Consider the following 20,700-nt stretch of genomic DNA (forward strand, 5'->3'; position numbering starts at 1 on the left):
ACCACTAAGTCAAGAAGCTGGAGCTAAACTACTGACTGATAAGAGGCCAATGTGAAAAGAGAGGTCATGCAGAGGAGAAATGAAGGACCCTGCCAACAGCTACCACTGACACCCTAGACATGTGAGTGAAGCCATCCTGAATCTTTCAGCCCTAGCCAAGCCAATGCTGGTGATGTTCTATATCTGTGTGACTGTCCAATATGGCAGTCACTAGCCACATACAGGGCTACTGAATCCTTGGAATGTGGCCAGGGCATCTGAAGAACTTCATTTTTAACTTCATTTTATTTTAACTTAAACTTTAAATAGCTAATGGCTACTTTCTAGGCCAGCGTAAAAGTCTGTTACCACTCAAGTCATCCAGCATAATCCCGCTAAAGCAACTGGGCACAGGGCAGCCAAAAATCACCTTAGCACCTGCCCTTTAGGGGTTATAAGTACATATACAGTGACAAGAGAAGGCGGTGGAGAAGGATGCAGTGTAGCTCTGTCAGCCTTGTTTTTAAAAATGAAAGAAAAAATATCTCCCTCCAACATCACCCAAAGGGAAATTTCCAGGCAATGGAATATATCATGAGTCTCACATCTAGCCTAGACAACTCCTGACTAGAAAAGTAATTTTCAAAAACTGTTTTCCTCATCTGCTGAAAAACAAAATTGAAACAGTTCCCTGGTTCACTCTTTCTGGGGGGAGAGGAGGAGCAGAAAGGAAATATGAGAGAGTCGACATTGTGTGCTAGACACGGCCACATTTGTAATACATCGAATTCTCTTAATCCTTTTTTTTCAAACTAAGCGAACATAAGTTCAGAGAGGTAATTTGCCAAGGACCTATGACTAGTTAGTGCTAAAGATAAAATTCAAAACCAGGCCTCTGAATTTCCGATCCCCTACTCTTTCTACCACAGCGGATGCCTCACCTATTAAAAATAAAAATTTCTAATGGCCTATTGAGCTTTTCCATGATCTCTTCACCTAAGTAACTATTTCCAATTAATGCCTTCTTAGCAGACTGATACCATTTTTCCTCCCTTCACTTTCCTATACTTCGTTTTCCTCTAATTTTACCCATCCTTCAAACTCCATTTTAAACTTTTTCCTTCCATAAAACTTTCCTCATCTTAACATAATTTCCCTCTCTGAATTTTTATATTACTTATAATACGCACCATATAATATAGCGTTCTCTGTTACATTGCTTTTCCCTTAAAAAGACCTTAATCTCCTTGAGGACAGAAGTTATCCTATCTCTTTGGGGAGTGGCAATCTTTCCAAATTTCTTTAGCTTTCCCCCGGAGCCGTGAGTAGATACTTCTGGAATGGACGAATGATCTAAACTCAATAGACAAATACTTGTTGATTCATTAAAAGCCCCAAACTCTGCTGTTTTACCCTTTGCTTTACAATCTACAGCACACCAATTAATTCAGAAGGGCTGAGGGGCGAATCCAGAAGGGCTGAGGGGCGAGTCCACACTGCAGCCCCGCCACGTAACGATCCCCGCCCGCTCTGTCACGCCACGCCCAGCCTGCTGGTTGCCGATTTGGCGTGGCCCAATCCTGGGACGGCCGATTGGGCGTGGTGTGCGTGGCTGAAGGCGTGGCTGAGAAGAAAAACTTACGCTTTGGGTCAGACTCGGTAGTTTCCGGTAATCTTCGACAATTGCCGGCAGCGGTTTTCTCTCTCGTCGACCAACCTCGGGTATTTCCGGCCCCTTTCGGGCTTTTCCGTGTGGTTCCCGCTCGGCTTTCTCCACTTCGGGTATTCCCGTGTTCCGCTCGGAAGCACTCGGCAATCGCTCGGCCTCCCCCATCCCCCGGTAACGGTCGCTGGTGAGTTTAAATGAGCCGGGGCTGGCCGGGCCGGAGCCGCTACAGGGGGGGCCTGAGGCACTGCAGAAAGTGGGCCTGAGCCTCGAGGATGACGGTGCTGCAGGAACCCGTCCAGGTAATGATAACCTTCTTCTCTGAGGCTTGGCTCGCAGCCTCGGTCGGGAAGCAGCGTAGGGCCACTCCGCGGCCTGGTGCGGCCTAGGCCCGGCTGCTTCTCCCGCCTCCCCTGCTGCCGTGTCCTGCCTATCTTTCGTCAGTTCGGAGGCCTTGCCCACAGCCTAAGCCGTGTTACCTCTGGCCCTACATTACTTCACCCTTAGTGTGAGCAGCTTCGGCGAGAATAACCGCCTTTCCCGTCCGAGCCAACGTCCGGCCAGCCCTTCCTGTCAGTCCAGGGGCCTGGCTTGACTGGGGGTGGGAGATGAGGGGCCGAAAATGCACCCCAGGCGCTTCCTTGCCTAAAAGATGATCGAGAAGCACATTTGATCGGAGCTTGTATGATCTTCGTGACGGTAGGGCAAGTTTACGGAGGTTTTTTTCTTTTGTCTTATGTGAGAGGGTGGAGGGAGAGTAGGATCGGTCTTTTTAATACTAATTTCTATTTTGGTAACAGACTTCCTATCCCACGTTTCCTTTCTCGGTGAATTTCCCACCGGACAATGATGGTTTGAGAAGACAACTCCAAGCCTCAGTGCTGAGGTGCAAGCACCAATACCAGAGGAGGAGGTGGAAAGGGCACATCTGGGTTGTTTTCATCCTCTCTGATGGGGATCAGGAGCATTTTGTTGTGCATGTTTATAAGGCATTCAGGAAATGAAAGACAAATAATGGTGTTTCTGTCCATTTCACTGACTTTACACCAGGGTATGCTTTGACGCACAGTGCTGTGTTGCATTAAAGGAACCCTATTGGATTTTAAGTGTGTGATGCGGTGCCAAGTCATTTTCCCCCCTGACATCTGGAGAAACTGAATCTTTTGTGCCTTGGTAATGGACCAAGTCTGGGAGACTTCATCCCACTATATGATCTTTGACTTGATCAGAATTGACCTCTATCAACTGCTGTCATTGAGTCATGGACTTTATTTTGAAGTTATAAAGCAAACCGATTTTTAGAAATTCCTTCATATTGCCCTTAAAAGGCTTGAGGTATAAAATAGTAAATATTTTAATATGACTACTTTCATATTTATTTCATTTTTCTAAACAGCATGAAATACTCATTTCTTCTAGTTTGGCTTTTTCTCCAGCTGTTTACATATAGCAGCTATTAGTGTTTGAATTAATAAAATGTAAGATTATATCTTATGAAATTTACCTGTCTGTAAGTTGTATCAGTTTTTCTAGAGCTATTTCCGTCCAAATTCTTTTTACCAGTATAGTTTCTTTTAACATTTTTTTTTATTCTGGCTGTAGATGAGGTAGTTATATATATATAATTTTTTAAGGCCTAACATGAACTTAAATAGATAAGCAGATTACTCAAGTTATTTAATTTCTGTTGCATATTCATGTAATTTTGTTTTAATAGTTAATGATTTTTTTTTTTTTTGCTTTCTCTGGCCCCAGAAGTCTTCTAAAGTGGTAAACTAGTTGCATTGATAGACTATAACCACCATTTAATAATAATTTCAGACTTTATAAAAGCATGGAAGGCCGGGCGCCGTGGCTTACACCTGTAATCCCAGCACTTTGGGAGGCTGAGGCGGGTGGATCACCTGAGGTCAGGAGTTCGAGACCTGCCTGGCCAACACAGTGAAACCCCGTCTCTACTAAAAATATAAAAAATTAGCTGGGCGTGGTGGTGGGCACCTGTAATCCCAGCTATTTGGGAGACTGAGGCAGGAGAATTGCCTGAACCCAGTAGATGGAGGTTGCAGTGAGCCGACATGATCCTGCTGCACTCCAGCCTGGGCAACAGAGTGAGACTCCGTCTCAAAATAAATAAAAAAAAAAATAAAAGCATGGAAAAGAAAAGGAATATGTAGCCAGTTTCTAGATAGTACCCATCAGGTTTCCTGTTTGTCCTTAAAGTACTCTGAGCAGTAATACACTTTGATATTTTTAAGGCTTAAATGTCAAATTTGCTTCTTTTTCATACTAGCATTTTCCATTAGATTTTTGAGATAGTGGTAGAAAGTTTTAGGATATGACTAGGGGAAAATTTTGGTTGTATAGTATAAGAAGCCATTCAAGAAGGGATTTGGAGCAGTGAGAAGAACAAGCAACTTTGGCTACAATGATAAAGATCAATGATCAGGGATAGTGCTGCAAATGGGAAAGAATTAGGAAGAGAATAAAAATAGGACAGATATATAAGATACTGTCTTTATTAAAAAAACTATGATGACAGATTGCATGTATTTGGAAAGCAATGAGAGTAAGTTGGAAAATTGTTCTTTCTTGGAATGTTTCAGAGTTGATGGTATTACTAGGCATAGGAAAAAGTTCACAGAAAAGATGAACAACTGTTTTCTGCATGTTTTTCTTTAAAGTTTTAACGTAGAATGGCCAGTCTGATATACCATATATGCCTAAATTAAAACTCCGTCTCAAATTACTACTTCCCAGAAGAGTATTACTTTATATTTGAGTCCTTACCAAAGTCTCACATATGAGACAGAAGTTCTGTCGGTTCTTTTATTTTTAATAGTAGCTATTTGGAAAGACACACTAGCCTGAGTGACTTCAGTGAGAGCTTTTTGGATATTTATAAAAGTCACCTGATGAAATTGGTTTTTAAAAAAGAAGCAAAGAGATTTTATATAGATTTAGCAATTATTCCTAGGGGTTAAGACTTCACAGAAGTGTTGGATGAAGTTGTAAATAAGCCTTTCAAAAATTAATTTAATAAGCAATATAGCAATTGGGCACTATATACATGATATTGTTTTAGAGATATCAGATGGTGAAGGAGTACTCTTGGCTGGGGATAAAATGTTCAGGGACAGCATCTAACTTGGACTCAAAGGGTAACATATTTTGGCTACTCAATGAGAAATTCAGATTTAATGTACATTGGTAATGAATAACCATTATATGAGCAGAAGAGTTTTTGAGCAGAGGAATTATGTAATAAAAGCACCACTTTGGGAATATTTATCTGGTGCTGTTGGAAAGGGAGGAAGAAACAAGAGTTAGACATACAGACTAACATACAGACATAGCAGAATAATCCAACTGCATGATCACGTAGACCAGGGCTGCTTAATCTGGGCACTATTGACATTTGGGGCAAGCTAATACTTTGTTGGAAGCTGTGCATTGTAGGATGGCTTCTAACCACTGGATGACCCCTCCATTTGTGACAACCAAAAATACCCTCTAGACATTGCTAAATGTTGGGGCATTAGTTGAGAGTAAGGAGGCAAAATTGCCCAGAGTAAGAACCACTGATGTGCATCTAAACTAAATCAGTATCCTAGAAATGCAATTATAACGTATAATATGAAATTTCAACAGTGATTTTTTTTCTTTACATCTTCTTACATTGTCTGAAGCCTTTATTATCCATTTCTTTTATGGTTTTTAAAAAAGGGCAGCTGACTGGGCACAGTGGCTCACGCTTGTAATCCCAACACTTTGAGAGGCTGAGGCAGACAGATACTTGAGCCAAGGAGTTCAAGACCAACAAATAAAATAAAATAAAGACAGCTTTTTTGACAAAAACAAGAACACAAAATGTTTAAAAAATTTAACAAAAACAAGTATAAAAATTTTTTATAATAAGCTTTCTCTAACAAAAAATTTATAGTGATTACAGGTGGGGCACGGTGCCTCACGCCTGTAATCCCAGCACTTTGGGAGGCTGAGGTGGGCGGATCACGAGGTCAGGAGATGAAGACCATCCTGGCCAACACGGTGAAACCGCTTCTCTACTAAAAATACAAAAAAAATTAGCCGGGCGCGGTGGCAGGCACCTGTAGTCCCAGCTACTCGGGAGGCTGAGGCAGGAGAATGGCGTGAACCCAGAAGGTGGAACTTGCAGTGAGCCGAGATCGTGTCACTGCACTCCAGCCTGGGTGACAGAGTGAGACTCTGTCTCAAAAAAAAGGGAGAAAAATTTATGGTGATTACATTTAAGTCTGAGTACAACTTATAGAGGTTTGTTTATATTTTAAATAATATTTTATATTTAAGAATAGCTAGCTGGTAAGGAATTTTGCAACTTTAAGCTGTTGGTTTATTTATCTTTTAAATTAGTGCACCTGGGGACTAACCCATTAATCAGTCAGATTTCTCTTAAACATTTTTTAGGGGAGAGGGAGAGAAGCGTTGTTCTTTTTGGCTTCATAACTTTCTTTTAGCAGCATTTCGTCCATCTGGCTTTAATTTGTAGAACTCTAGTGGTAATGCACTGGGTGTTGTTCTTTTAAGGGAAGTCCCACACCATCAGTTGGGCAGAGGTGCTGATTTTAGCCCTATTCATCATCAGCTACTAATCTGTAGTGCCTTAGAGAATAATCTGTTCTCCCCCCAATCCCCGCACAAGAGACACTGTTAGTCAGGAACTTAGAATGGATTGAGCAAAGCAGGATGGAAGCAGTATGTGAGATTCTCGAGATGGCAAGTTTTTTCTGATGCTCTTAAGAATTGGTGATAAGGGAATGATGTTCTGAGCAAAGCTTGATTTTAAGTCAGAAATGGATACAACTTTTCAATATACCTTTTTTCCTTCTTTTTTCCCCCCACCCTTGCCTTTTATTTCTTTAATTTTAAAAGGACAGAAAAAATTTCAAAGTTCTAAGACTTTTTGACTTTAGTATATGTGTGTGAAATTTTCCTAGTGGTCCATAGTAGTAAAATAGCTGGTAAATCATTTGAGTCTTTTGTGGCTTATATATTGCAAAATAAGCAGTTGTAGCAGGTATGCTGGGGAGATGTTATGTAACGGAAACTACATATTTATTGAATTTCTTTATATTAAGAGATTGGCAAGGAAACGGTTTTCCAAGTGCTTAATGTATGACAGTATACTAGGAGCATTATAAATGGATCATTTCATTTAATCCACAAAACAACTCCAAGAAATAAACTCCATTTATCAGATGAAGAGATTGAGGCTGAGAAAAGTTGAGTATTTCCCACAAAGTCCCACTACTGGAAGTGCTGGCACACAAATTTGAGCACGTCTCCGAACATCAAATCTCTGGTATCTTTGTTCTACTCACCATTTTCTTTCACTTACAACAAAATTAAACATGTAGGTTCTTAGGAAATCCCAGATTTCATAAAGGAGTAATTTGGTGGTAATTATTTGCATAATAAAATAATTCTTCTATTTATCACAGAGTTTCTTTCAATAGAGACTCCCAGAGATTCTTAATTATTAGATATGCATCTAGGAATACAAAGAAACTTAATGCTGAGACTAACGTACAAGAGTGTCAACAGTGGACGACTGCTAGAAGTTAAAGATCATTTGCTTATTCAACATATAAGCACCTGCTTTAAAAGCACATAATGGATGCTGGGAGTATAATAATGAGCAAAAACAGATGTAGCCCCTACCTTGTGGAGTTTATAATATGGTGAGGAAAACATCACTCAAATACTTTCCTAAATTAATACAGAATTATAGCAGTGGGAAGTATTACAAAGGAAAGGTACTTGGTGCAATTAGAGTGTATAATAATGGTGCCTAATCTCATCTTTTTCCTTGTATCGAGATATGAATGGTAAAATTAGACATCTTTGAGACTTTATAAAATTTAAGCTATATAAACAAAGGTTAAACAAGAGGCTCTGGAGATCCCAAACTAAGTTCATTACTGTTCTTTCTTGAGGAAATAGAAAGGGCTAAGTCATTTACTACTTTTATTTTTAAAATTATAATTAATAATACTCATTGCAGAATTATTAAACATTTACTTGTTTGTTCAACAAAATTTATTGAGCCTTTACTGTATCTAAGGCATATTAATCACTTAATATAATTTAGATGTACTGGTACAATGTTAGCTAGTGATCAGTAACCAGATTTTACTGGTTTCCGTTGTAACCTTATTAAATCATTCAACAAATTATAAGCTGGTGTATGTGCTAAAAATAAAAAATAACACTTGTATCATGATCAGGTGTGAGATATCTCAAAAGTAGTTTATTACTAAAAATGATTTGACATTACCTAGTAAAGATGAACATAGGCATATTCAACAATCCAGTAATTTTATTCCTCAATATATATCCTAATTTGGAGAGATTCTTTTTTGTGTTTTTTTGATGGGAGTCTTGCTCCTATTGCACTCCAGCAGCTATTCACAAGTATGATCGAACTCCTGGACTCAAGCAGTCTTCCCAGCTCAGCCTTCTGAGTCGCTGGGACTAAAGGCTCACACCACCGTGATGAGCTGGAGAGATTCTTAAACATATACCCCGGGAGATGAATCTTAAGACTGTTGCAACATTGTTATAATTGGAAAAACAAAACAAAAAAACAACTCTAGAAATAACCCAGATGTCCACATGCTGTAAAATAGATAAAATACATTTTGGATTTTGATATGTTTATACAATGGAAATATTATTTATTCAGCAATGAAAACAAATGAACTCTAGCTACACACATCAAGAATGAATTTTCGAAACATTGGATTTCAAAAGCAAATCGTAGTAGAATGTATACAATATGGTTGTATTTATTTAAAGTTCAAAAACAGGAAAAAGTAAATGTTATACTGCTTAGAGATGATATGTACAAATGTATAAAATTGTGAAGAAAACCAAGAGAAAGGTCAAGAAAATTCAGTGTGGTGGTTTCCTCTTTGGGGCAGGGAGAGGTTTTGTTATCAACAAGGAGCACACAGGGAGTTTCAGAGATATTTTATTTCTTAAGCTGGGTGGTGAGTACATGGGCCTAAATGTCTTTGGTTATTGTTACTTAAAATGTCCTTCTATCTCATATATACTTTAGGTTATATGTTTTGTAATTCTAAAAGAGAAAACACCTATTCAAAAATTAAAAGTTATTCCTATGATAACTTTACTCATTTGCATTCCAGTATGCTTCCTGGAGTGGATGAGAATTGAGTGGCATTAAAGGTAATAGATAGGGAAGTTTTTGTGGGAGGATGACATACATTTTAATATCTCTGTCATGTATATCACATAAAGTGGTTGAGAACCACTGCTGCTAACAGTCTGTAGTTTAGTAGGGTTGGCAGTCCTGTTAACAAATAACCATGTTATGAGTGCTCTACTAGAAGAGGTATCTTAGAAAAGAAATGGCTTGACATCAGCCAGGAAAGCTTTATGGGGCAGATGTTATTTAAGCTGGATCTTTAGGGAGGAGCAGTTTATAAGGGGAGATTGGCGAGGGGAGCCCACATTGCCCAATGGAGGAAAAGGATGTACAAAGGCACAGAAGCCTAAAAGTCCATAGAGAGTTGAGTGGGGAAATTCAGATATGATAGGAGCCATACTGTGAAGAGCCTTACCCAGCACACTTTGGAGTTTGTTCTGTGGGCATTGGGGTTTTATCACTTAAATTAGGGATATTAATTTCAGTATTCGATGTAAGGCTCTGTGCTAGTAGTTACCTTGAAAGTCTGTATGTATGTATATTTATGTTCTTTTTCCTCCATTTGCAGGCTGCTATATGGCAAGCACTAAACCACTATGCTTACCGAGATGCAGTTTTCCTCGCAGAACGCCTTTATGCAGAAGGTTTGAAATCTATTCATTGCTGTAGAATGATAAATGAATAACATATATGAAATTCCATAACTTTTTATCACGGTAACAAGATTCTAGCTATCATCATCTTTTTTTTTTTCTGATTGACACTAGTTCATAAAATCTTTACTTTTTTTCTGTGTAGTTCCCTTACATACTACTTTTAATAACTATGTAGCATTGATTCAGGTTTATATGCTATGATTTACTTAATCATTTTTCAATCTTTAGGTTTTTTTTTTCCAGGGTTTTTGTTGTTTTGGGTTTTGTTTTGTTTTTTTTTTTTTTTGAAACAGAGTCCCACTCTGTCACCCATGTTGGAGTACAGTGGGACCATCTCAGCTCACTGCAACCTCTACCTCCCAGGCTCAAGCGATCCTCCCACATCAGCCTCCCAAGTAGCTGGGACCACAGGCATGGACCACCATGCCTGGCTAATTTTTTTTTTTTTTTTTTTTTGGTAGAGATAGGGTTTTGCTATGTTGCCCAGGCTGGTCTCAAACTCCTGAGCTTAGGCGATCCACCTGCCTTGGCCTCCCAAAGTGCTGGGATTATACTCATGAGCCACCATGCCATGTATTTTTTTTTTTAAGAAAAGAATCTGTATTCTATGGTGAAGAACATGGATTTAGACTCTATAGCCTTGGAACACATCCTAACCTGTCACTTAAATGTACAGTTTTATAACCTTGGACGAGTTACTTTATTATTTGAAAATTCAGATATTTCGTCTATAAAATAATCATTGCCTCTTAGAATTATAAATTCAATGAGATGGTTTCTTTAAAGCCCTTAGCACAGCCATCTGGCTTGGTAATAAATGCTAAATAAACACCACTGATAACGTATGTTTTGTTTCCGTCATTATTATAATTCCCTTTCTAAGATGCTGATATAGACATCATTGTGTACAGCTTTTTTTTTTTTTTTTGAGTCATTTCCTTGGGTTATATACTTTTAAATGGAATTTACAAGTCAAACAGTATGAGTTTAGTAGCTGAGAGTTGTGAGAACAAGGCCTAAACCTCAGGGGCAGGAAATTTCACAAAAGGACAAAGAGCAATGCTTGGAAGTAGTTTTGAGAAGTTAAGTGGAAACCAGCCTTACCTTGACTCTGAGATAGTGGGATGTAAGGTGATTACCGTCCATGTGAGCGAGCTGTCAGGTCCTGGGTGGAGAATGGGAATTCAGTGAGAAAAGTGAGGAAGATCTGGGCAACAGGTGTTTAAAGTCCCAATGAAAAGATTAGAAAGGTGAGAAGGAATGGAAGGCTTAGAGAGAAGATTATACAATAGATTAATCTACTCCATTCATTTATGCAAAAGTGATGTTTATTGTGAATAATCTATTTAAAAATATTTTCATTGATACCTAGGCAGGCCCCATATTTTGCTGTATTTTTAAACATTTTTGTTGAGTCGGAATCTCACTCTGTCGCCCAGGCTAGAGTACAGTGGTACAATCATAGCTCACTGCAGCCTTGAACTCCTGGACTGAAGTGATCCTCCTGCCTCAGCCTCCCAAAGAGCTGGAGTTACAGATGTGAGCCACTGTACTCGGCCACTGTCTTCTATTTCTAGTATTTCCTTTTTGTATTTGTTTATTATTAAAGAATAGGCAGTTTCTAGTTTATTATAGCTAGGCTCTTAAAAATTGTAAATTCATGGTTTAGAATTCAATTAGATTTTCCCCATAGAATTGGTGGCAAGATTCCCAGATTAGTCCACATAAAGCTGTTTAATCCACATTATTTATGTGCCTGATACAATGCTTGGCACTTGGAAAGTTGCTCACTAAATGTTAGTTTCTTTCAATATAGAACCTAACCATTCTGTTTAACCAATTTATATGAGGAAAGATTTTAGAATTAAGTGTAGTAAGAGCAGATACTATCCTGGCTCAGTAATAATAACAATAATTCTATCACTTACTGATTTCTTACTGTATACTAGGTACCCTTAAGTATTTAATATTAGTTACTAATTTAATCTTCAATAATCCTATCAAATAGACATTGCTATTGCCATTTTCTGGATGAAGAACTGAGACTAATGTCCGCAGGCAGTAACTAGTAGTCTGTCTGATTCCGCTTTCCCAAGGGTAGCAATTACCACTTCTCTGATTTGCAACCATAGTAGGCATCACTAATCCATTATAGTACTCATTCCCACTGAACCAACCTCAGAATTCTTGGCAACACAGTTTTCTTGGCTGGACAGTATCAGTTGATATGCCAGATGTAACCTGTTTGCTCAGGGGCCTCCTACGTCACTAGTAGCAGTTTCTATATTTGGAGAAAGACATCCAACAAGGCATGAGGCTAAAGCAGTTGATCAGTAGGATCTTCTGTAAGTCAAATTCTTGAAATAATTTCTCAGATTCACTAGTTCTTGGTTGCCCATTTGTCTTTCTCTCGAGATTTATAGTCGGCCTGAGACTGTGGGATCAGAAAGAAGGAATAGCAAAATGGTATAAGAGAGAACTGGGAGGCCGAGGTGGGCGGATCACCTGAGGTCGGGAATTTGAGACCAGCCTGACCAACATGGAGAAACCCCATCTCTACTAAAAAATACAAAATTAGCCGGCAGCATGGCACATGCCTGTAATCCCAGCCACCCAGCAGGCTGAGGCAGGAGAATTGCTTGAACCTGGGAGGCGGAGGTTGCGGTGAGCCGAGATTGCACCACTGCACTCCAGCCAGGGCAACAGAGCGAGAGTCCGTCTCAAAAAAAAAAAAAAGAAAAAAGAAAAGAGAATCTGAATTCAGATATTCATTTACCATTTGATCTTAAGCCAAAAATTAATTCTGAGCCTTACTTTCCTTATCTTTAAAATAGAAGAGAAATATCTGTTTAACAAGATAATTTTAAGGAGTAAATACAGTAAAATATGTAAAGAGTCTGCTGTAGTTTCTGGCACATAGAAAGTCCTTTACAGGTTCCCTCTCTCCCCTAACATATCCTAATACAGTGACTTTTCAGGGGTTTTTTTTTTCTTATTTTTATTTATTTATTTATTTTTGAGATAGCCTGTCACCCAGGCTGGAGTGCAGTGATGTGATCTCGTCTCACTTCATCCTTGACCTCCCAGGCTCAAACAATCCTCCCACCTCAACCTCCCTAGTAGCTGAGACTACAGGCACATGCCACCATGCCCCGCTAATTTTTGTATTTTTGAGGACACGAGATCTCACGATGTTGCCCAGGCCAGTCTTAAACTCCTGGTCTCAAGCAATCCTCCCACCTCCACCTCCCAAAGTGCTGGGACTATAGACATGAGCCACTGTGCCTGGCCAGATTTTTTTTACCCTTGTTAGATATGATACACTCTAATATTTTCCATTGAGTGGTTTTGTTGTTGTTTTAACGTAGGCTGATAACCACTAAATTGACATCACAGTCCACTAGTGAGTTGAGATTTGATGTTTTGGAAAAACTGTCCTAATTTTACCATCTCCCTCCAATAAATTCCCTTCCCCCGTTGTAAGCATGTATTTTTCCTTCCTACCACCAATACCTGATCCCCTTGACCAAGGTTTTTCTCCTTTATTAATTAACTGTTAAGAATGAACAGATAATCCCAGCACTTTGGGAGGCCGAGGTGGGCGGATCACGAGGTCAGGAGATCGAGACCACGGTGAAACCCCGTCTCTACTAAAAATACAAAAAAAAAAATACAAAAAAAATTAGCCAGGCGTGGTGGCGGGCGCCTGTAGTCCCAGCTACTCAGATAGGCTGAGGCAGGAAAATGGCGTGAACCCGGGAGGCGGAGCTTGCAGCGAGCAGAGATCGCGCCACTGCACTCCAGCCTGGGTGAGAGAGCGAGACTAAGCCTTAAAAAAAAAAAAAGAATAGAAATAAGTGCTATACAACAAATAGAAATAGTGTTAGACTATGAGGAAAAAAATACATTAATGCAACTACTATGATAGCTCTTTGGAGATATGTGTGTGTGTGGGTGTGTATACACATATAAGAGTTATGTTCAGAAAATCAACCAGACATAAGTTTTGTGTGCATTTTTTTCATAAGTAATTGCTACCTATGGAACTCTATGAGACTAAGAGGATTGTAACTAGTGAAAGGAAAAGAAACTGCTGAAAACCTTGTGTCAATATGTATTCCTAGGTTATTTTGAGAGTCCTAGCCCAAAGTTCAAAATTGCTTAAGGTCTACTGTTTTATCTTAAATTAATGTGAGTTTTACATGCCACACTGCAAAATGTTTTTGTTTGTTTGTTTCAGATAGGGTCTCCCTCTGTCACCCAGGCTGCAGTGCAGTAGCCCAATCTTGGCTAACTGCCTCCCAGGTTCAGGCAATTCTCCTGCATCAGCCTCCTGAGTAGCTGGGATTATAAGCGCCTGCGGCCACGCCCAGCTAATTTTTGTATTTTTAGTAGAGACGGAGTTTCACCATGTTGGCCAAGCCGGTCTCGAACTCCTGGCCTCAAGTGATCCGCCCACCTCATAGTGGTATCTTAGGTTAGATTTGAATATATTGAGATATATTCAAAGATACCTCCCAAAGTGCTAGGAATACAGGCGGGAGCCACCGTGTCCGGCCTTTATTTTTTAATGTTAGTACTTGTTAAACATTTTTTTTTTTAAGTCAAGATCTCCCTATGTTGCCCATGCTGGCCTCAAACACTTGGGCTCAAGCGATCCTCTCAAGTAGCTAGGAATACACAGGCACGTGCCACTGCACCCTGCCTGAATGCATTTTAAATGACCGTAAATCGTTCACCAATTTTCTACCTGTCTTAGTGATTAGTGGATAAGATGTATAGATTGCATTGGGTGTATCAATTTTAGTAAATTAGGCTCAGTGGGAGAGAACTGAACCAGAGTAAAACGTTCAGCATCTGTTTCTTTTCTATTAACCAGGATACCGAGAGCCCAAACTCACAGAAATATATGCGTACAAATGGCAACATATAAAAAAAAACTACCAGATTGTGTTAAGATCAGTATTAAAGAATATCCAGAATTCTACTAAAGATGTGGAATAATGTATCATTTTGAGGCCTTTATTGATCCAAGACTCACCTATTTTCATTGAATTAACTTGAATGTTTCACAGACACGTCAAACTCAATATATTCAAATCTAACCTAAGACACCACTAACTGAATTTTCCTTATCTCCCCTTCCCTGCCTGTTCCTTTTCCCCTCCCAAATTTATGTTCCTTCTTAAAACCCTTCAGAGGTATCTAATTGTTGTAAGGATCTGTTCCTAAATCTTTACACAGTTTACAAAGCCCTGCACAATTTGGCCATCTTTTTTCTCCTCATATATTGCCATTTTCTGCCTCAAACACTAAGGAGCCTTTTAAAACTTCTTCCAGCCCTCTTTTATTTGTGGTCTTTTTACTCTAAGCATGGTTTTAAAATACTTAAGAGCACTATTAACCCCATCATTAACAACAGATATAAAACCAGTTAGTATTGAAATGCAGGATGTAAATAAATGTAGAAAAGGTAAATATTGAGAATAGTATTAATATGCTAAAGTTGCATATGTAGATGAAATGTTCAACAGTGGAAATGACTCTGAACAACAGAATGAATAATACAATATAAGAAAAGTACAGCCTCCATACAATTGAAAACAGCAAAAAAAAGAAAAAAAAAGTTAACGATGAAATAGAATTACTTGAGCATGTGGCTCAGGGACACTTATGTACCGCCTGCATTAATATCAAATATCTATTCAGGTATTGTAAATTTAAGAAAAGGCCAATAATTAAAATAATAGCACATACAGCCTTCACTGTGTGTCAGATACTATCCTAATTGCTGTACATGTATTAAGTCATTTAATCCTAACAGCAACTTTAAAGGTAGGTATCATAGTCCTTATTTTACAGATGAAAAAAAAATGAGGGTCAGAGAAGTTAAGTAACTCCGCCCTAAGTCATAGCTAGTAAGTTGAAGTGCCAGAATCTGAACCCAAGCAGTCTAGCTTCAGAGTCAGTACTTTAATCCACATGCCATACTACTTATAGTTGATTTAAAAACTTAACAGATAATCAATTTGTTTTATTTTTTTTTCTTTTGAGACAGAGTCTCGCTCTGTTGCCCAGGCTGGAGCGCAGTGGCATGATCTCAGCTCACTGCAACCTCTGCCTCCCAGGTTCAAGCGATTCTTGTACCTCTACCTCCCAAGAAGCTGGAATTACAGACATGCACCACCATGCCTGGCTAATTTTTGTATTTTTAGTAGAGACAGGGTTTCGCCACGCTGGCCAGGCTGGTCTCCAACTCGTGGACTCAAGTGATCTGCCCACCTTGGCCTCCCAGAGTGCTGAGATTACAGGCATGAGCCACTGTGCCTGGCCCAGATAATCAATTTGAAATGTGTCACAAATCATAAAAGGTTGTGTGTATGTGTGTGTGTTCTATGCGCTTAAATTCACACAACATCAGAGTTAATGACAGGGTAGCCACAAAGTACTCTAACCTCTGAGGGCTTCTCTGATATTTGTATAGTTTATCAAGGCTAGGTAAAGAACGGTCACCTCAACAAATTTTAAATTTGTCAAAATTGGTCCATTTTAGAAAGGCTGCTTATTTAATTATAAATCAGTGTGAAGAAGAGGTGTCTGTCTGGTTTAAAAGCATTGAAAGACTAATTTACCTTTCTGTTTGATGTAAATGTATCTGGAGGACGCAAGGTTAAACCCCTCTTAATTATTTTGGACTTATACTCAAAAGACCTTTCCAATTTTGAAGCCAAACCTGTTTGTAAGAAGAGGAACTTCAGTAGTATTGCTACAACTTCCTTTCTTTCTCCCTTCCTTCCTTTCTTTCTTTCTTTCTTTCTTTCTTTCTTTCTTTCTTTCTTTCTTTCTTTCTTTCTTTCTTTCCTTTCTCTCTCTCTTTCTCTCTTTCTCTCTCTCTCTTTCTTTCTCTGTCTCCTTTCCTGTCCTGTCCTGTCCTGTCCTGTTTTGACGGAGTTTCGCTGTTGCCCAGGCTGGAGTGCAGTGGCACGATCTCGGCTCACTGCAGTCTCTACCTCCTGGGTCCAAGTGATTCTCCTGCCTCAGCCTCCGGAGTAGCTGGGATTACAGGCTTGCGCCACCGCGCCTGGCTAATTTTTGTATTTTTAGTAGAAGACGGGGTTTCGCCGTGTTGGCCAGGCTGGTTTTGAATTCCTGGCCTCAGGTGATCTGCCTGCCTCAGCCTCCCAAAGTGCTAGGATTACAAGCATGAGCCACCACGCCTGGCCAGTTTCATTATTTTTAAGTTTTGCCTAAATCACCAATCCATATTCCCATTTGAAGATATAATTTTTAAGTTATTATGCTTCAAAAAGCTAATTGCAGTATTACACTAAAATTACACACACACACATACACACAAAAAGAATAGTTGGTATCTTTATTAGGTAATTTTATTGCAGTGAAAATGGACCTACACATAATCAAATATTTGTAAACAATTGAGACAGCATTACTGTGACTGGGAGTTAAATTAGTTTGTGGGAGCCATTGTTTATTGGTATAGTCAATAGTTTTTAAAAACTTATAAGGTGAAAAGAAACCAGACCATTGTAAAATCTAGAGGAAATCAAACTTTCTAACTTATGTAAATTAGAAGTTGTAGCTCAGTAAAATTAATAGTTTATTCCTACTGCAGTGAGCGCCCCATTCTTTTTTTTTTGTACCTGCAGCACTAATACTACTGTACATCTCATTAAAACACATCTGCCAAAATTTCTTACCATTTACTATTTATTATTTCTTACACTGTGGTTTCATGAAAAACCATAAGATGGACCAGAGAAGAAGGGTTCTGTTGGTTTTTGCTTGCACATATCTGTGACAAAAAACTTAGAAATAAAATTTCAAATTACTTTTTTATCCAAACTCCTAGAATGATGTTAACTATTTAAAAAGATGTGGCAAGTTTGTCTTGTACTTTACAACAGTGGTTCTCAAACTTGAGAATGCCACAGAATCGCTTGAAGAGTTTGTTAACCACATAGATTACTGGTTCCTACTCCCAGAATTACTAATTTAGTGGGTATGAGATGGGACACAAAAATTTTCATTTCTAGCAAGTTTCCAAGTTATGCTGATACTGGTATAAGGACCATACTTTGAGAACCACTGGCTTGGAAGATCCTTCAGCTCACTGGTATTATTATATAACCCATTTTTAGAAGCACAGTTTCGTGGTTTTCCCTCTCTTTCCATCCTCTTTGTTGTTGCCTCTGTAGACCCTCCTCTGGATTGTGGGGATAGAAGTGAAGCGATGATCAGTTTAGTAGAGACATAGACTAAATAAGGGTGAAAAATGCCACATTGCATTAAGAAGGCAGGGGGCATTTCCTAATGTAAAAAGGAGGGACAGATTGATAGATAACTTGCTATTGTAATGTAATTTAATTAATGTTACTATAGTCTGTCAACTGAATGTTAAAGTGGTGTGAGCATTCACAATTTATAATTTATCTTAAATATCTTAAATATAATTTAATGTATATTTGATGTTAAAGCAAAACACGTGGTTTTTTTTTCAATCTGGTCTTTTTAAAATATAGAAATTATTTCATATTGGTAGTTAGATTTATTTACACTCAGGTTTCTCTTGCTAATGAAATTTGACTTCTATCCTCCCAAAAGATTTATTAGAAAAATATTACCTAAAAACAAGATCCTGGCCGGGCGCGGTGGCTCACGCTTGTAATCCCAGCACTTTGGGAGGCCGAGGCGGGCGGATCACGAGGTCAGGAGATCGAGACCATCCTGGCTAACACGGTGAAACCCCATCTCTACTAAAAATACAAAAAATTAGCCAGGCGTGGTGGCGGGCGCCTGTAGTCCCAGCTACTCGGGAGGCTGAGGCAGGAGAATGGCGCAAACCCGGGAGGCAGAGCTTGCAGTGAGCCGAGATCGTGCCACTGCAGTCCAGCCCGGGCGACAGAGCGAGACTCCGTCTCAAAAAAAAAAAAACAAGATCTTTTACTGGCAGTCTGTTTAAAGGCAGGGGTGTTCGTGTGTGTGTTTGCTTTTCTTAAATATTTACAGAGAATACTATGATTGTCTTCATTGTATTATTTCCTTGGTTTCTTATAGAGAAAAGTAATCAAGAGCTAAGGAACTAACTTTGCTATAAGCAAACCGTTTCTCCATAATTCAAATTTGAATTAATAAGTGATTGTTTTGTGTTAAAATAGCAAGCCTAATTTTTTTTTTTTTGCTAAACTTGTTTATTGCATGATAAACTGATTATCATTCAATATACTGAACAATAGCCTTTTTAAAAAATGTCTGTTTTTAGTACACTCAGAAGAAGCCTTGTTTTTACTGGCAACCTGTTATTACCGCTCAGGAAAGGCATATAAAGCATATAGACTCTTGAAAGGACACAGTTGTACTACACCGCAATGCAAATACCTGCTTGCAAAATGTTGTGTTGATCTCAGCAAGTAAGTTTTAAAATATTTTCTAGCTTTTTTGTTTTACTTACACTGTTGAATTTTGGATAAAATTCCTTTCAGATTAAACTCTGATTCCCTTTCTTCCCTCTTTTTCATCTATTTCAGTAACATTCGAAATGTTTACACTGTTGCCTATGGCATTATTTATATTATGGAGATTTCATTGTTATGGTAATAAATAATAGAGTTTAACTCTGGAGAAACTTAAGTTATAACTGATTCTTACTGGTTTCTTAAATGATCACAAATATTTCATTTTCTTGGCTTTCAGTGTTAGACCAATTTGAATAAGCCTGAAAACCCACCAATTCACTTGAGATTAAGGCTCCCTTGTGTTTAGGTGATTGTATAGTTTCCTTTCAAGATCATTTTATTGAGTACTTCTTTTGCACATTACAGTTAAACCAAGTCAGCTGTCCCTATACCAAATTTGGAGGCATTTAGAGATACAGATAGTTAGGTTCTATTCAATTCTTTTCTGTACTGTCAGAGATGGAATCATGGTAAAAGGGACTAAACAGTCACATGTGTAAACGGTGTTAGATATTTGTAAAAGCCTGTATGTATAATTGGCTTGTAGGTTTACAAGGGGAAGATACAAGTAAGTCTCACAGTAGACTGATCAATAACTATATTATCTGTCCAGTGACTAATTGATGACTTTTTAATTAAAGCTAGCTAAAATATCTGAAATTTCTGAGACATTTGTTACTGAATTATTTTTAAATTTCGAAGATCCTAATGTTGAATTCTTAAAAATCTTTCTTATGTAATTTGCCAGTTCCTTTTTTTTTTTCCTTTTTTTGGAGAAAGGGTCCTGCTCTGTTGCTCAGGCTGGAGTGCAGTGGGGTGATGATGGCTCACTGCAGTCCCCATCTGGGCCTAAGCGATCCTCCCATCTCAGCCTCCCACGTAGCTGGAGCTGCAGACAAGTGTCACTACACCTAATTTTCTTATTTTTTTTGTATAGATGGGGTCTCACTATGTTGCTCAGGCTGGTTTTGAACTCTTGGGTTCAAGCCATCCTCCCACCTTGGCCTCCCACAGTGCTGGGGTTATAGGCTTGAGGCACTGTGCCAGGCCTAAGTATGCAATTTTTAATTAAAATATGTTAGTCTTGTTTAATTTGCGTATACATTTCTATTTTAAGGAAGTAAAAAGGACCACCGTGTTTGTTAATGAAGAACCATTTATGTTTTCTCCCCCAGTATAATAGTCATCTTCTGTTCCTTCTTACATGAGTAATGAATATGTTGCTCAGACTGGATTTGTACATACAGAGAATAAATGTAACTGATTCTGTTTTTAAAAGTAAAAGCGAAATTTTAAGATCATAAATTTCCAGCCTCTCAAATGATTCTAAATACGTGTTTGCCACTATTGTAATTAAAAAAAATTTTTTTTACAAAAAACAAATTGGCCAGGTGCAGTGTCTCATGCTTGTGATCCCATGAGATGGGAGGATTGCGTGAGCCCAGGAGTTTGAAACCAGCCTGGTCAACATAGTGAGACCCTGTCTCTACAAAAAAATTAAAAATTAGCTGATATGGTGGTGTGCACCTGTAGTCACTCACAAGGCTGATGCAAGAGGATCACCTGAGTCCAGGAATTTGAGGCCATAGTGAACTATGATTGTACTACTGCACTCTAGCCTGGGTAACAAAGCGAGACCCTATCTCTTTAAAGAAAGGAAGAGAGAGAGAGGGAGGGATGAGGGAAGGAAGGAAAAGAGAAAGAGAGAGAGAGAAAATT

General features: G+C 38.7%; 2 protein-coding genes across 8 annotated transcripts in view; one reads left to right on the top strand and one right to left on the bottom strand.

The window, feature by feature from the left end:
• MYL4 (myosin light chain 4) overlaps window positions 1-1,690 on the bottom strand; it is a 34,640-nt gene extending 32,950 nt beyond the window's left edge. For both annotated transcript variants that reach the window (XM_030799733.1, XM_030799734.1), the window contains exon 1: window positions 1,622-1,690. The gene's annotated coding sequence lies outside the window, so the exon portion shown is untranslated. The remainder of the gene's footprint in view (window positions 1-1,621) is intronic.
• Window positions 1,691-1,780: 90 nt separating this feature from the next.
• The window catches only part of CDC27 (cell division cycle 27), a 64,802-nt gene continuing 45,882 nt past the window's right edge, over window positions 1,781-20,700 (top strand). For 4 of the 6 annotated variants that reach the window (XM_003270701.4, XM_030799680.1, XM_012497748.2 and 1 more), the window contains exons 1-3: window positions 1,781-1,947; window positions 9,421-9,496; window positions 18,789-18,936. In XM_003270701.4, coding sequence (XP_003270749.1) covers window positions 1,921-1,947; window positions 9,421-9,496; window positions 18,789-18,936 — 251 coding nt within the window. In that variant the 5' untranslated portion in view covers window positions 1,781-1,920. The remainder of the gene's footprint in view (window positions 1,948-9,420; window positions 9,497-18,788; window positions 18,937-20,700) is intronic. The other 2 variants (XM_003270703.3, XM_030799683.1) reach the window with 1 other exon arrangement.

This window comes from Nomascus leucogenys, chromosome 19 (assembly GCF_006542625.1).
Source record: "Nomascus leucogenys isolate Asia chromosome 19, Asia_NLE_v1, whole genome shotgun sequence".
NCBI classification, from domain to species: Eukaryota; Metazoa; Chordata; class Mammalia; order Primates; family Hylobatidae; genus Nomascus; species Nomascus leucogenys.